The sequence below is a fragment of the Tachysurus vachellii genome, chromosome 25, assembly GCF_030014155.1.
Source record: "Tachysurus vachellii isolate PV-2020 chromosome 25, HZAU_Pvac_v1, whole genome shotgun sequence".
Classification (NCBI taxonomy): domain Eukaryota; kingdom Metazoa; phylum Chordata; class Actinopteri; order Siluriformes; family Bagridae; genus Tachysurus; species Tachysurus vachellii.
Window position 1 is genome coordinate 3,321,737 of NC_083484.1, and position 13,264 is coordinate 3,335,000.

At 38.0% G+C, this 13,264-nt stretch overlaps 1 protein-coding gene across 2 annotated transcripts; it reads right to left on the reverse strand.

Moving 5' to 3' along the window:
• Window positions 1-884: 884 nt before the first annotated feature.
• Window positions 885-11,185, reverse strand: LOC132839986 (xin actin-binding repeat-containing protein 1). 2 transcript variants are annotated; one of them, XM_060861230.1, is made up of 8 exons: window positions 11,060-11,185; window positions 10,387-10,530; window positions 10,081-10,141; window positions 9,083-9,463; window positions 8,922-8,997; window positions 7,049-7,194; window positions 6,670-6,711; window positions 885-5,815 (listed from the first exon to the last, which is right to left on the reverse strand). In XM_060861230.1, exons 2-8 carry the CDS (start codon window positions 10,503-10,505, stop codon window positions 1,652-1,654), a joined length of 4,989 nt encoding a protein of 1,662 aa, XP_060717213.1. In that variant the 5' UTR covers window positions 10,506-10,530; window positions 11,060-11,185; the 3' UTR covers window positions 885-1,651. The 2 variants fall into 2 exon arrangements, with proteins under 2 accessions (XP_060717213.1, XP_060717214.1); XM_060861231.1 differs by lacking the exons at window positions 6,670-6,711; window positions 7,049-7,194; window positions 8,922-8,997; ... (2 more) ...; window positions 10,387-10,530; window positions 11,060-11,185 and adding an exon at window positions 5,917-5,934.
• Window positions 11,186-13,264: the final 2,079 nt, after the last annotated feature.

Consider the following 13,264-nt stretch of genomic DNA (forward strand, 5'->3'; position numbering starts at 1 on the left):
TTTAATTAAAGTGCTACTCGTTTTTTGTTGTTTTTTAATAAAATGTAATAAAAAAAAGAAAATCAAATTTAATCAAGTTATGAGTGGGAAAAAATCAACAAATTTACAAGGAAGAAAAGTTTTTCAAAACTATTGATTAATAATATGGGTCCCACAGACCCGAACATCATACAAGGGTTAAAATTATAATTATTGTTCAATTAACATTTTTTGTCTACCATTAAAGAAAAAATTGTAATTATGATTCATACCTCAGTTTCTGGTTGCAGTGCTTGCAGCAGAAGCAGTTTTTGTGGAAAACATGTTTATCTGGTGCAATTTTCTCCATGGAGTAAACTGGTTTTAGGCACGCAGTGCATCTGTCCTGAGCGGCCTGCTGAAACTACACGCACATCTGTGGTTATAAATACTGCGCTGTCTACTGGATGTGGATCACTGTTTCATTTGGAGTCTCTTAAGCCACTGGCATGTGCTATTGATTTGTGTAAAATTACATGTAATTATAGAAATAATAGTAAAAAAAAATGTTTGCAATACACCACTAACCCAAACTTTTCTCCAATTATACATATAATAGAATCTAGCCTAGCCTAATGGTTATGGTGTTGGTCTACCAATTGGAAGGTTGTGAGCTCAAATCCCAGGTTCACCAAGCTACCATTGCCGGGCCCCTGAGCAAGGCCCTTAACCTTCAGTTGTATAAATCTGAGATACAAATGTAAGCTGCTCTGGATGAGGGTGTCTGCCAAATGCTGTAATTTTTATAGTGAACACAATTTATTTTAAATATAGTAACTACTTTATAGTTTTTACTCCAAAAAATTTTTCTGACAGCATGTTAATGTGGTTGAACCCCCCATAAAGTAACAAGGTTCTCCATCAAGTTACAATTTATTAGTATTTTCACCTTTATTATTTTCACATTTTTTGTACACCTTAAAAAAGAATGTCTGTTTGTCAGCTGACTGTCACAACATGATTATATGGAATGGGCTAAGATGAAGGAAAAAGAATGAACAAATGGCTATCACTGTAAATATACAATACAAAATTACAAAAGCTAATGTAACTAACATTGCTTTGTTTAAATTCTTATACCGGATAATACTCTCTTATATATATTAAAGTTAGAATACATTTCCGTTCGTGGAACAAGAACACTGATTTAACACTGAAAGACACTCTGTGGTTCCACAAAAAGGTTCCTTCGAGACCCCTAAATGATCATTTGTTTTGTCCCTCTGTGAGAACCTTTAAAGACTACAACTATAATCATCCTACAATTAGAGATTTATCTTCCAGTAAAGGTCTCAAGTAGTACTTCTAAAGGATGCTAGAATGTTAAACCATCCAGAGACCCTCTCAGGAACCCTTTGAGGAACCCTTTAAGAACTAATTATGAAACCAAACAGCGTAAATAACATTGAAAACCATGAATGACCATATTAAATATCCCCATCCTCATAGTTTGCCTCCAGTGCTCAAGTATAGCCTCTTCAGGTTACTAGATTATTAATCCAACCTGAATGTCCTTGAAGAAACCTTTTTATAAGAATGTAAGCCTAATTATAAAACCCTCCCATTAAAGTCGAAAAACATTTATATAAGAATATTAGATCACTTTTTAGCTATCCCCATTCTCATAGTATGCTCAAGATGGTATTTGGCCGCCTTTAATAGAAGGTGTGTTGATTCTTGGATATGCAACAACTTCAGTCGTAGTTGGATTGGTCACAATCTGTCTCCGGAAGCATGTTTTATCATCTGGCTGAGTGGTCATGACAGTAGAGGTTGTGGAAGAGTAGAACTTGTTTCCAAAACAATCTGTTTCTTCATACTTTTCTCTGATGGTCTTGGTGCCAATGACTGTTTCAGCCTTGGGGACTGTTTGTACTTCCAGTGTACTCACTTGTCGCTTTTCCTTTTCAAGAGGAACGTTGTAGCAAGTCAGAGCTGTTATGGAGGTTTGAGATTTTGGAGATGCTGATATTTCTGTGTTCTTTCTGGCAGTGGATTGAATAGAAATAAAAGAAGGTGAGGAAGGAGATCCTGCTCTTGGTTTAATTTCTGGAGGACTGAGCTCTGGCTTTGATTTCTCTACTTTCTGAATTTCTGGTTCTGCCATTGCACTTTTCTGAGGGACTCTTACATTATTCAGACTCTGAGGATTTGGAGATTTGCTTGACCCAATGCTAATTTTCCGTATATTACCTGAGAAGGGCAAATATTGCCCAGTCATCATGGACTCCTTGAAGAGACCAGACAGTCCTACAATATCAGAGTCAGATTTCAGTGTAGAGACAGAGTAAAGCGCTTTCTTAATGGTTTCCTCGATTTCCATAAGTCTTGATAATGTTTGTTCTTTTAAAGTAATGATTGCAGCACTTGCTTTTTCAAGGTCTCCAAATGCTACCTGCATGGAGGACAACATTTCATATTCACCGACTGTTTCAGATCTCCCTACTTCCTTTTCCATCACCCTGTTTTTGGGATGTATTGGTTTCTGTGGCACAACCCAATCTGGTACATTTTCGAATATCTTTCTAAGGTCACCATCTTCCTGACCGGACTCTCCTTCAATTTCCTCAACTTTAGAAAGGATAGTTTTCAGCTCTTCTTGCTTTCTCAGTTTGTCAAAAATTTCCATGGCTGCATTTGCGTTTCCCTTCATGATTTCATCCATGTGCACTGAAAGCCTCTGCCTTCGTTCTTCTTCACTTTCTCTTCTACCTTTCTTTTCCCTCATTGTCACGTTGCACGTTGGGTGTTCCTCGTGTTCACTGATGCTTGGTTTGCAGTTAGGCTCCAAAAGGGCAGGATGCACAACAGTCCCGTCTGTGGTCATTTTGATTCTTTTAGGCTTCACTGGTGGTATCGCTTGGCCTGTCTTTATCCCAAAGTTCTGCAGGGAAGCCTGAAACCCTAAAGTACCTTCACTTGTTTCAAACATTTCAGAGCTCTCTCTCTTCTCCGCTGTGTCTACATTTCCTTCAGGACTGCCCATTATTATACAATCCTGGCTCGACTGAATTTCGGCGACTGTCAAACTACTAGGTATATTAGTATCTCCATTATTCTGTGGTTCTTTCAAGAAGGCATCTTCTTGTGTTGGTTCTATATGTGTGAGTTTTGTACATTGTTGTTCCACAGTGTTTTCTCTAGCTTTGGTTTTATTTAGATCTCCTGCATTGGTTGCAGTCTTAATGGCCATCGTGTTGGAGCTATGGTTTGTCTTCAAATGGTCTGGTTTGGGGGGAATGGCTGGCTTAGGTCCAGGAGGCTTTTTACTTTTCTGAAGAGAGGCCTGTTGGTTTGTTTGGTTTGACAGCGGAGAGCATTCTGGTGGTTTATTTGCAGGCTGGCCTTGAAATAGTCTAATTTCAGTAGCCTCATGCTGTGTTTTGACAGTCACCTGTCCAGGCAGAGGGTCGGGTTGGCATGCTTTTATGCCTTCTGTGTGGACAATAAGATCATCACTCTGTTTGACAGCAGTCTCCATTTTTATTGTTTTTTGTCCAGCATGAGTTTTTCCTGAGTTCCTGTAAATCATTGCAGCTTTAAAATCCCCTTTGGTGACATTAAAGCTAGATTTTTTCAGAGAATCCAGTGCTGCTTGGACGCTACCTTTCAGGGTCTCTTCTCTTCCTTCTTCTTGCTGTTCATCTTCAAAATTCTGTGAGAACTCTCTGCTCTCTTCATTCATGGCTCCTGTGAGGTTTTGGTTTTCTGAAGGTGCTACACAGGCATCATGTTGTTTCTCAAAAAGACTTTTTTGAAGAGATTTTGCCTCTAGTGTGGCCTGCTGTAGGCTCATGAAAGCTGCTTGAAGGTTTGGCAATGCTTCATCTTCTACCATGTTGATGATATTCTTATCTGTTTGTTTACTGCACATGTCTTTGCCATCTTGACCATATAACCTACTGCCAGGTTCCTCTACACTGTTGATGGTACAATTTACAAATTCTCCATTAGCTGATATAGTATATCCTCCATTTGCTGTCATTTCTATATTGTTTTTTAATTTGTTTTGGTCATGTATCTCAGACTGCATTGATGAACCATCAAGCTCCTGATTTGAGACAAACATTGCTTTGAATTTCTCGACGTTACCTGGTGCAATCACAGCATTTTTCTCCCCTTGCCTAGATGTGGCACTTACATCTTCATCCGATGAAAATTTCTGCAGACTTTTCAAGTATCCCAGATCTCCATTTTCGCTGCAACTCTGTTTGACGTTGTTCATCCTGTTTTCATGACCGATTGATATTGAGACATCTCCCTCAGTAAAAGGTGGTGGGCTGCACATATTGTGGGGAGATTCACAGGTTCTACTTCTCAGAAGATTTATTTCTTTTGGCTCCAATATATTTTCATAATTTTGAGCCATCAAATGTCCTTCATGGCTGTTATGTCTAAAAAGGACATAAACTAAGGTCTCCACAGAACCCGTTGCGTGTTCTTGTATTAAAACTCCTTTTCCGAGACACGTTTCTTGACCAAGTAGGTCTTCGATGGCCTGAACCATGTTCGTGGTTCTGTATTCTTTGTCTTGGTTAACTGTGAATGGTAGTTGGTGAGTTGGTATGTTTATGTTTTTGATGAACGCATTTCTTTGATCATCCTCTATTAAGAAGGCTATAACTGGGTTAAGATTTACTCTTGCCAAAAGCTGAAGAAGAATACTCTTCATACTTCCCATAAGCACTTCCTCGTGTTGAATTTCTGGACCCTTTTCCTGGACGTTGCTGTAGTTTGCCTTTCTCACATGACCAGCCTCACTGGATTCAAGAAGGACTCCATGAGAATGAATGACATTAAAGCAGTAAAGTGAATTTAAGGAATTGTTCATGTTCTTGTCCACAGAATCCAATTCTGCATCATTTTGAAAATTGATTCGGTCCAGAGGTGTCGATTCAAACATATGGGTTCTGTTTTTTACATTTGTTTTAAGAGTTTCATCATCTATGCATATGTTTTCATTTGATTGCTGGCTGTTCTCATGGTCAAACCCCTTTTCAAAAACCTCTTTGGCTCTAGATATACCTATATATATTTCACCAGAATCTTGGTCTATGTCTTTAATATCTATAACACTAAGGTCGCTGTTTCTTTTGATCGTGCCAGGTTGGTATGTTTCAAAGTCTCTCTTTTGCTTTTGTACTGCTCCCTTTTCATCTTCAGAGATAACAATCCTCCCTGGATAGACATCCTCTAGGTCGTCTCCTGAAGTTTCAACGAACTGACCTTCAAACATTTTCCTTTTGGCCTTAACATTTACCCTAAAGTTCTCATCTTCACTAAGTGATTCCCCAACTTTTTCTGGGGTCTCATCAATCTCTGAGTGAATTGTTTGCTGTTTGTTGCCATCTATGGAACCTTCTTCCTTAAAGCATTTTAAGAGCTCTTCAAATGCATGTTCTCCTCGAATGCTCTTCTCCATCAAATGTGTTTGCTTTTGGAAGTCTTCGGTGTTGACAGTACCGTTCTCAAATATCCAACGCCTTGACTGGACCTCACCCTGGAATGCGATATCTGTGGCATTGCCAGAGTTTAGTATATCAGCAAACTCTTCCTCCACCATGTTTCCCAGGCCCTTTATCTCTGGGCAGGTGTGCTTCAAGAGTCGTCTCAGCTCGCATTTCTGTCGTTGTTCATACAGTGTAGAAATAACCTCTTTTGAAGGGGGTGTTGGAATGGGTGACTGTCTGTCAGCCCTGGAATTGAGTCGTGGCATGGGAAAGGATGGATCTGGTTGTGCTGACTCATCTTCTGAGTATGGGGCTTGCTCAAAGTCTTTTGGGGTCACATCTGCCATCTTAAGATGAAACAAAGTGTCATCATCCTGGTTTGCATTAAAAATAGATTTCTCCTCAGCCCAAGCAAGCATGCATGCATGTGGGGAATCTGTGTACATACCAGTTGTTAGGATGCAAACCAACATGCCATTGAAATCAGCATTCCGTATGAAATATTCCAGCAGACCAGGGGAAGTCATTAGTACGGTTGTTCATACGGTTGTGTAGTCAAGCTTTGAGAAATGTTTGAACATGTTACTAAACATGTTAGCAGGGATATTTAAAAGGCATAGTGAATTTTTTCCGCTGCAAATCTTGCATGGATCATTTTCACCATGTTCTCCCAATTTTCCACCCAGTAGCTATAGTAGGTCTTCCCATCACATATTAGCCACTGAGAATGAAGACCAGCATATTTTTTTTTCATTGCTGTTTATGACCCAATCAGAGGAACGTGCTAACTTCCCTCTTTTGTATACATGAGCTTATAGAAACCACAATTAGATAGTATCGCTCTGACTGACAGGGGAGTATAAATGCCCTTCCTGTACCCTCACTGCCCACCCAATGTCACTTAAAGTATTGCAGTCATAAAACTACTCAAAACCATTTAACACACAGTTTACACACGCTAATGACTTTAGTAGATGAGTGACTGTTTGCAAGTTAGTAAGATGACACATTAATGCAAGATGAGCAATAAAAGAGTGACTTGTTTGTGCATCACGCAGATGCTAACGTGACCTCGGTTAGCTTTTACAACTTAAACGCAACTAAAGACATTCCTTTACGTTCATTCATTTACTTTTTAACTGAATTAAAAAGCATTTTCAGTAAAAAAAAATCATGTTCATGAATTTATTACTTTTCTTACCTTAAAAACTTTAGGTCTGGTTGGAGACGTACAATCTTTTTTCTGTTGAAAAGAGAAGTAAAAATGCATTTATTAGTGGACATATTATGCATTACATATTATTTATGTAAAACGTACAATTATTTATGTTTGATCACTGGATTATTTGCAGTCGAGTTAGGTAGTCCGACACTAGTTATCTTTAATTTGTGCTAATAATTTGGTCTACACAAATATTTACATTTGCCATATTTAACTATTTTAACATCAACTGTTTGATTACTTTTTTTTCCTTGACTGCTTTCTACAGAAAGACCCAGCTGCTTTTGCCTGACCCATTCTCCCATTCCCTGACCTCTGGTTCATCAAATGGAGCAGAAGTACACAAACAAGTACAAACTGGTTTTAAAAGGTTCTCCGTCGGCTCTGCAGCTGCCACTTTAGACAGATATAGTTCAGAGATGGCTTTGACAGAAATAGGTAACTTCTCCCGTCCATACAGAGCGGAACTGTCTCTGAAGTCTGCGACCGATTTCCGCTTGTCTTCTATGGTACAACAGGGACAGAGGAATAAATCATTACAACATTATATTAAAAAATGATCAACAGAGGTCTATGATTTTGCTCTTTGGATGGTACAAAAGAATATCTTGGATGTCAAGTATATCTGTTTCTCACTGGGATGCGATTGGATAGTTTTTCTCTTTAGATACACAACGTGGCTGGTTCTTATAGACAAATAAGGCTGAGGTGGCATGAGAATGATTTAGAGATGGAGATCAGAAGAGTTTAAGAGTTTGGTATTCTGCCACCAAGTGAAATTATTCCTCTTATACACATTTAAAAGGAAAGCTAAAGATTGAGTGAGTAATTTAGACACATTTAATAGTTCTAATTGAAGCATTTAGTCTTTTAGCACTAAGCCTTAAAAATGAAATATCATTCAGTTCGTTCATGCGGTACACTTTTTATATTAAAAATAGAAACATGGCTGCCATTGACCAGCGCTAATTTATTAATAATTTCAAACGAGAACACTATGAATGTCATGAATCTCAAATAATAGTCTATTTCTGAATATGAAGTGAAATGTGAGATTATAATATTATCATTCAATTAAATATTAAAGATTTACTCACTGGATTTCACTCTTCCCTGTTTGTCCTTTTATTCCCTAAAACTATCTGCTACTGCCACTGCTGCCCGTACTGCGTTTCCTGTAGCTGTGCCTCTAAGTGTGTGTCCTCTGTGTATGTCAAAGTGCCCATGGCTGCCTGTTTTCTGGTGACAGCTGACTCTCTTATCCCAGTCCCTCATAGGATGTGGTTATTTTAGGCCTAATAGTTCCCCACCAGGCAGAGTCAATCAGGCTCTGATGCATATAGTGACACACACACACACACACTCATTCTACCCTCACCCTCAATATCCTACTTGACCCTGGAAGACACTTAGACTTTATTTTAGCTGCTGTGTGTGTGTGTGTGTGTGTGGGTGTCATGTGAGGCCTCTAGCTTTGCTCATTTGACAACAGTACTATGAGGTCTTTTGTTTGCTTTAGTCAAATATAGTACGTTATGTCAGATATATATGTATGAACAAGTCCTAGGACTTTTTTAAATGTTAGATCATCGCTAATTCCAGCGAGCTCATGCAGACCCGTTCATATTGCTGCACAGGCTCAAAGGACAGTATTAATTTCTGTTTGCAAAGTTAGAATTACAAAGAATTTCTGTACAAGTGCACCAGAATGAAATTCAGTAACAAGTCTGGGAATGGAAGATGATTCTGAAGCTCACACTTGTATTTTAACGTATAAGGACGATTATGTATAACGTTTAGATCGAGAACAAATGTACAGAGTAATTCTGATCGCACACTAAGAAAGGTTGAATTACACAATACATTTAAAGTTAAGAGCTTCATTGTAAAAACAGCTACTGGTTTTAGTTACACAATAGACGAGACTAATGTTTGTTAACTATCAGGACTTAACGCCTAGCTTCGTGTATTTGCCAAACTGTTATATTGTTTACAGTATTTTATGTTACACGCTATGGGAAGGCAAGAAACCAAAAAAAAGGCCATTGGTCATGTGATCAAATGTAAGTTTGAATGAAGATTTGAATGAAGTGTTGACTGGAAAATTTCTTAAGTGTGATTAGATTGTGAGTGCTAATATTTGTATGGGTTTTTCTGTTTAAAAAAAAAAAAAGGTTTTCACTATAAGCACGTGAGCTAAGTATAAAGCCTGATATGCGAAGTGTACAGACCCGACTGGGTAACAATTCTTTCACTATTCACTCCTGTGAAGGTTTTTCTTCTTTCCACTCGTGGAGCTTTCGCCATCTTTAACAAAACAAAAGAAAAAGGGTTCTGTGAAAAGAAGCGCACTTTCATTCTTAAAATTTCACTTATAAGACATTTAAGGTACCTTCGGGGTCACGTTGTTTTCTTTCTCTTTTGTTGGTTTAGCCGATTTCTCCCCATCTTCGTCGTTGTTGTTGTTAATGCTGTCTGCTTCTATTAACACCAGCAGATCTTCTGTGTTGTTATGATTGAGCCCAACGTTCTCCTTACCTGAGGTGCTTTGTGGCTTGTCTGTGTTCTTTGGTTTGTTAACACTCTTGGGCTTCATGGCAACCTTTGACTCAAAGAGTTCTCTGAGAGCGCTTGTGCTTATGGTTCTTTGTCGAGGAAGATACTCCATCGACTTGCTGCGTGTGAGCTGAGTGCTGGTGCTACGATCAGCCCAAGCGTTTGATTTTTCTTTAGTTTTAATCACTGTGATGGGGATCGCAGCAAACTGGAGGGTCTGTGGAAAAGAGGAAGATGGTCGGATATAAAACGGCCATCTTGGCTTGCAGTGTGAGACGTATGTTGTTTTCTGTTTTTAACCTTACACAGAATGGTAAACACCTTCGAATGTTCGAGCTTTATGAACAAGCACATGTTCATTACAGGACGCAGAAATGGGCTTGATATCATCATTTACTTTAAAGATAGAAACATTTGTGTGAATAAAACAAACTGGTTTCATTTTACGGACTTTTTTTTATGATTATATCAACCCTAGTAGGCTAGGTAAAAAAAATGTTTTAATGTCAGTTTTAATGAAAATTTTGAGTGTCTTGAGTGTCTATTTTCATATGAGCTTCATATTAACTCACAACATGGAGTGAGACATGATAAAGACATTCAATACTGAACATGGACACAACAAAAACAGGAGCAATCACCATTTTCTGGCCTCTGGGGAAAACAGTTAGTAAAATCAGTGTGTAATAAGGAAATGATCAGCTTCAGGGTTTATACTGTTAACTATTGTAGCACAGCATCCTGTTGTTGATTATTTTCCAGCACATCATTATGTACATTATCTCCCTTACATAATAATTAATCCACTTAATTACTTAACAATAATGTTTTCACCTTTTGCTTGTTTTCCGCTGAATCGGCTGCTTTTGTTTTTCCAGCGACTGCATTCTGATATCTGAAAGGAAGACAACAAACCAGTTATAAACTATTAACTATATTTCTAACCTGTTTTACTTTTATCATCACACTCATGTCCTTATCAGTATTTCAGTGTTTATTGTCATCATTGTATCGGGTTATTAATTATTTATAACCTATGGTCCTTAATATGGAAACCGTTTTTAAATTTTAAATGCTAAATCCCATCTGATCGAAGCATCTGATCATAACAAGTGGTCTTTAAAAGTAAAAGGGTCTCACTGTGCCACAAGCTGCCAGACAGACTTCTTCTTGTCTCTTAGTCCCGCCTCCGTCCAGGACAGAGCGTGATCGGTGGCAACACATCTCAGAGACTGGGTCTTCCGCAGGTTTGTCTCCATCTCAATCGCACACACAAAACTACACCTGCACACATTATACACACAAATGGATGGGTTACAAATCAGATTTATGACATCAGGTCACATGACTGGATTTGGTATTAACTAGCATATAACTAGCATACATTTTTCATTTCATCCTTCATTTCTGCCTGAAGATGATCGAACATCATCATTTATATCATAAACATTGTTATGATACTGTTAATATTTATCTTTACACCATAGTTTGTGCACAATTGCAAGTATTAAATTACACACACATATACAGTATATAAACTGAGTGGCCAGTTTATTAGGTTTATTAACTATCGTATAGTATAAATCTCAATTCATTGTCTGTTAAGGTACGTTACAGTAGTAACTAATGTGTTATTTATTGTGACATAATGTAAAGTGACTAAAGTTATTTAATGAGTTTACACCCCTTTTCTCTCATATAAATCACTGACCTGACTTTCTACATGAATCAGTACAATCCTTACCTAACAAAGTCGTCAATTAGAAAACTATAAAAAGCACCGAAATGTGTCAGAACAAGAGAAAGTTGTTACCTTCATTAGGGATGAGTTGTTAGGTCCATTCAGAGAGATGCACAGCAGAGATTTGTGGTGCATCACGAGGTGCACACACCGTGCAAAAACTAGAGAACAAAGTCCTGCTCTTTTATTACCACTGACACCGAGATGCCAAATAAGTTTTTATTCTCCCTGCATTTATATACCGTTAAAGCACAAAATAATGTTTGTGCGTTTATTTGATACTTAATGCTTCCGTGAGCTGTAGACCAGCCAGTTAGCGTCGAGTACGGCTAATTTTCTGCTTCACAATTTACCAGAATTTTTAAAAACGGATTGAATCAGTTTCACTTCATAGATCAAGGAAGGTTTATTTGTCATTCCAGAACATTCTGTACATGAAAAGGAACCAAATTATGTACTGCGGCCTCGGTGATAAAAGCAAAACTATAAATATATAACTGTGACTATAAAAATAGAACTTAACTTCAGGTTCATTAGTCAGCACAACGTAAGAGTTTTGGATGAGGCCATAGTACAGATCCGGTGTATTCAGCCGTTCTGTTGTGTTAGACTCACGTTCCTCATGTTCCCTACACAGTGACCTGACTACAGCTCAGTGTGGACAAAGGCCAGAGATCTCAAGATCCACACATGAAGTGTAGCCTCCCAGAGGAGTCTGAGGCGTGTTGTTGTGTCTCAGCTGTGTGTTATTTATAGGAAGAGGAGCACTGAGCAGATGCAGTGACCTGACAAACAAACATGTTTACCGGAAACATGATAAAATAAGGCTGTAGTGTGCTGAAATGGTGTGACGTTATCATTCGCACGTGATCATGCGTTTTCTTGTGACATGAGCATAAAGTTGGTAATGCTTTGTGTCCTTAATGCTCTATATATAAACTATATTTTATTTAAAAAAGATTAAATTATAATTAAATATTATTAAATATGGGGGGGCACGGTGGCTTAGTGGTTAGCACGTTCGCCTCACACCTCCAGGGTTGGGGGTTCGATTCCCGCCTCCGCCTCGTGTGTGTGGAGTTTGCATGTTTGCATGTTTGCATTTCCTCCGGGTACTCCGGTTTCCTCCCCCGGTCCAAAGACATGAATGGTAGGTTGATTGGCATCTCTGGAAAATTGTCCGTAGTTTGTGATTGCGTGAGTGAATGAGAGTGTGTGTGTGTGTGTGCCCTGCGATGGGTTGGCACTCCGTCCAGGTTGTATCCTGCCTTGATGCCCGATGACGCCTGAGATAGGCACAGGCTCCCCGTGACCCGAGGTAGTTCGGATAAGCGGTAGAAAATGAGTGAGTGAGTGAGAGTGAGTATTATTAAATATATATATATATATATATATATATATATATATATATATATATATATATATATATTAGAAATGATACAAATATTACATAAAAATATCTGCATATTATTTTCATATTATAAAAACACTATGAACAATAAAGAAAATACTTTTAATAAATTTCAATTCAATTTTTTTCTTTCAATTTTATTTTCCGTCACTTCCAGCATACGTCACACCCCAAACTGTTTTATTCCACTCCAATCACACAACAATTACATTTCACTTTATTTATTAAAAAAGAAACATCATTCTTTTTTATATTTTTATAAGCCTTTCTTTTTTTGCTTAATAAGACACAAAAAAATCCCTCATTACACTCCAATATTACAAAAAAACAACAACAACAACAAAAAAAAACAGAATAAAACTAACAAAAGTCCTAACAAAGTCCTACATATTCGAGACTGTACATTACAGTGTCACTGACTGTTACAAAGCACTGACACTGGAGGCTCCTTCCATTACTGATAACTATATCAACAATTACATACATTATTTGATCAGTTAATGTGGAGCGTCTGTGACACACGTCACTCGATACGTTAGAACAAAAAGTAGAAGAAACAAACGCGAACACATCAATACGAACCCTGCAGATGGAAATACTTTCAGAGGTGTTTTTTTTTTATAGAGACACTTTCTGACCAATCAGATTTGAGAATTCGATGAATTCAGGTCTTATGAAGCATAAGACTTACTGTGGCATCAGGGTCATTGTTAATGTTTGTCAGGATTTGTTAACGGTGTAAAGTCTTTTGTGTTTCTGTACTCGATGAATGAATGAACTTTGACCCTTGATGTCTGACGGCTTTTCCAACGAGCCGACGTGAAGTGAAGCACGATTATTTTAGTCGTTACAGAGTGTCGACGGGA

Excerpts from the sequence above, each read along its gene's own strand:
- LOC132839986 (XM_060861230.1), bottom strand. The coding sequence starts at position 10,505 with ATGGAGACAAACCTGCGGAAGACCCAGTCTCTGAGATGTGTTGCCACC. Across the intron at positions 7,195-8,921 it reads AAGAATTGTTACCCAGTCGG|AAGACAAGCGGAAATCGGTC; the intron begins GTCTGTACACTT and ends GTTGTACCATAG. Across the intron at positions 5,816-6,669 it reads CCAGACCTAAAGTTTTTAAG|ATGGCAGATGTGACCCCAAA; the intron begins GTAAGAAAAGTA and ends TTTCATCTTAAG.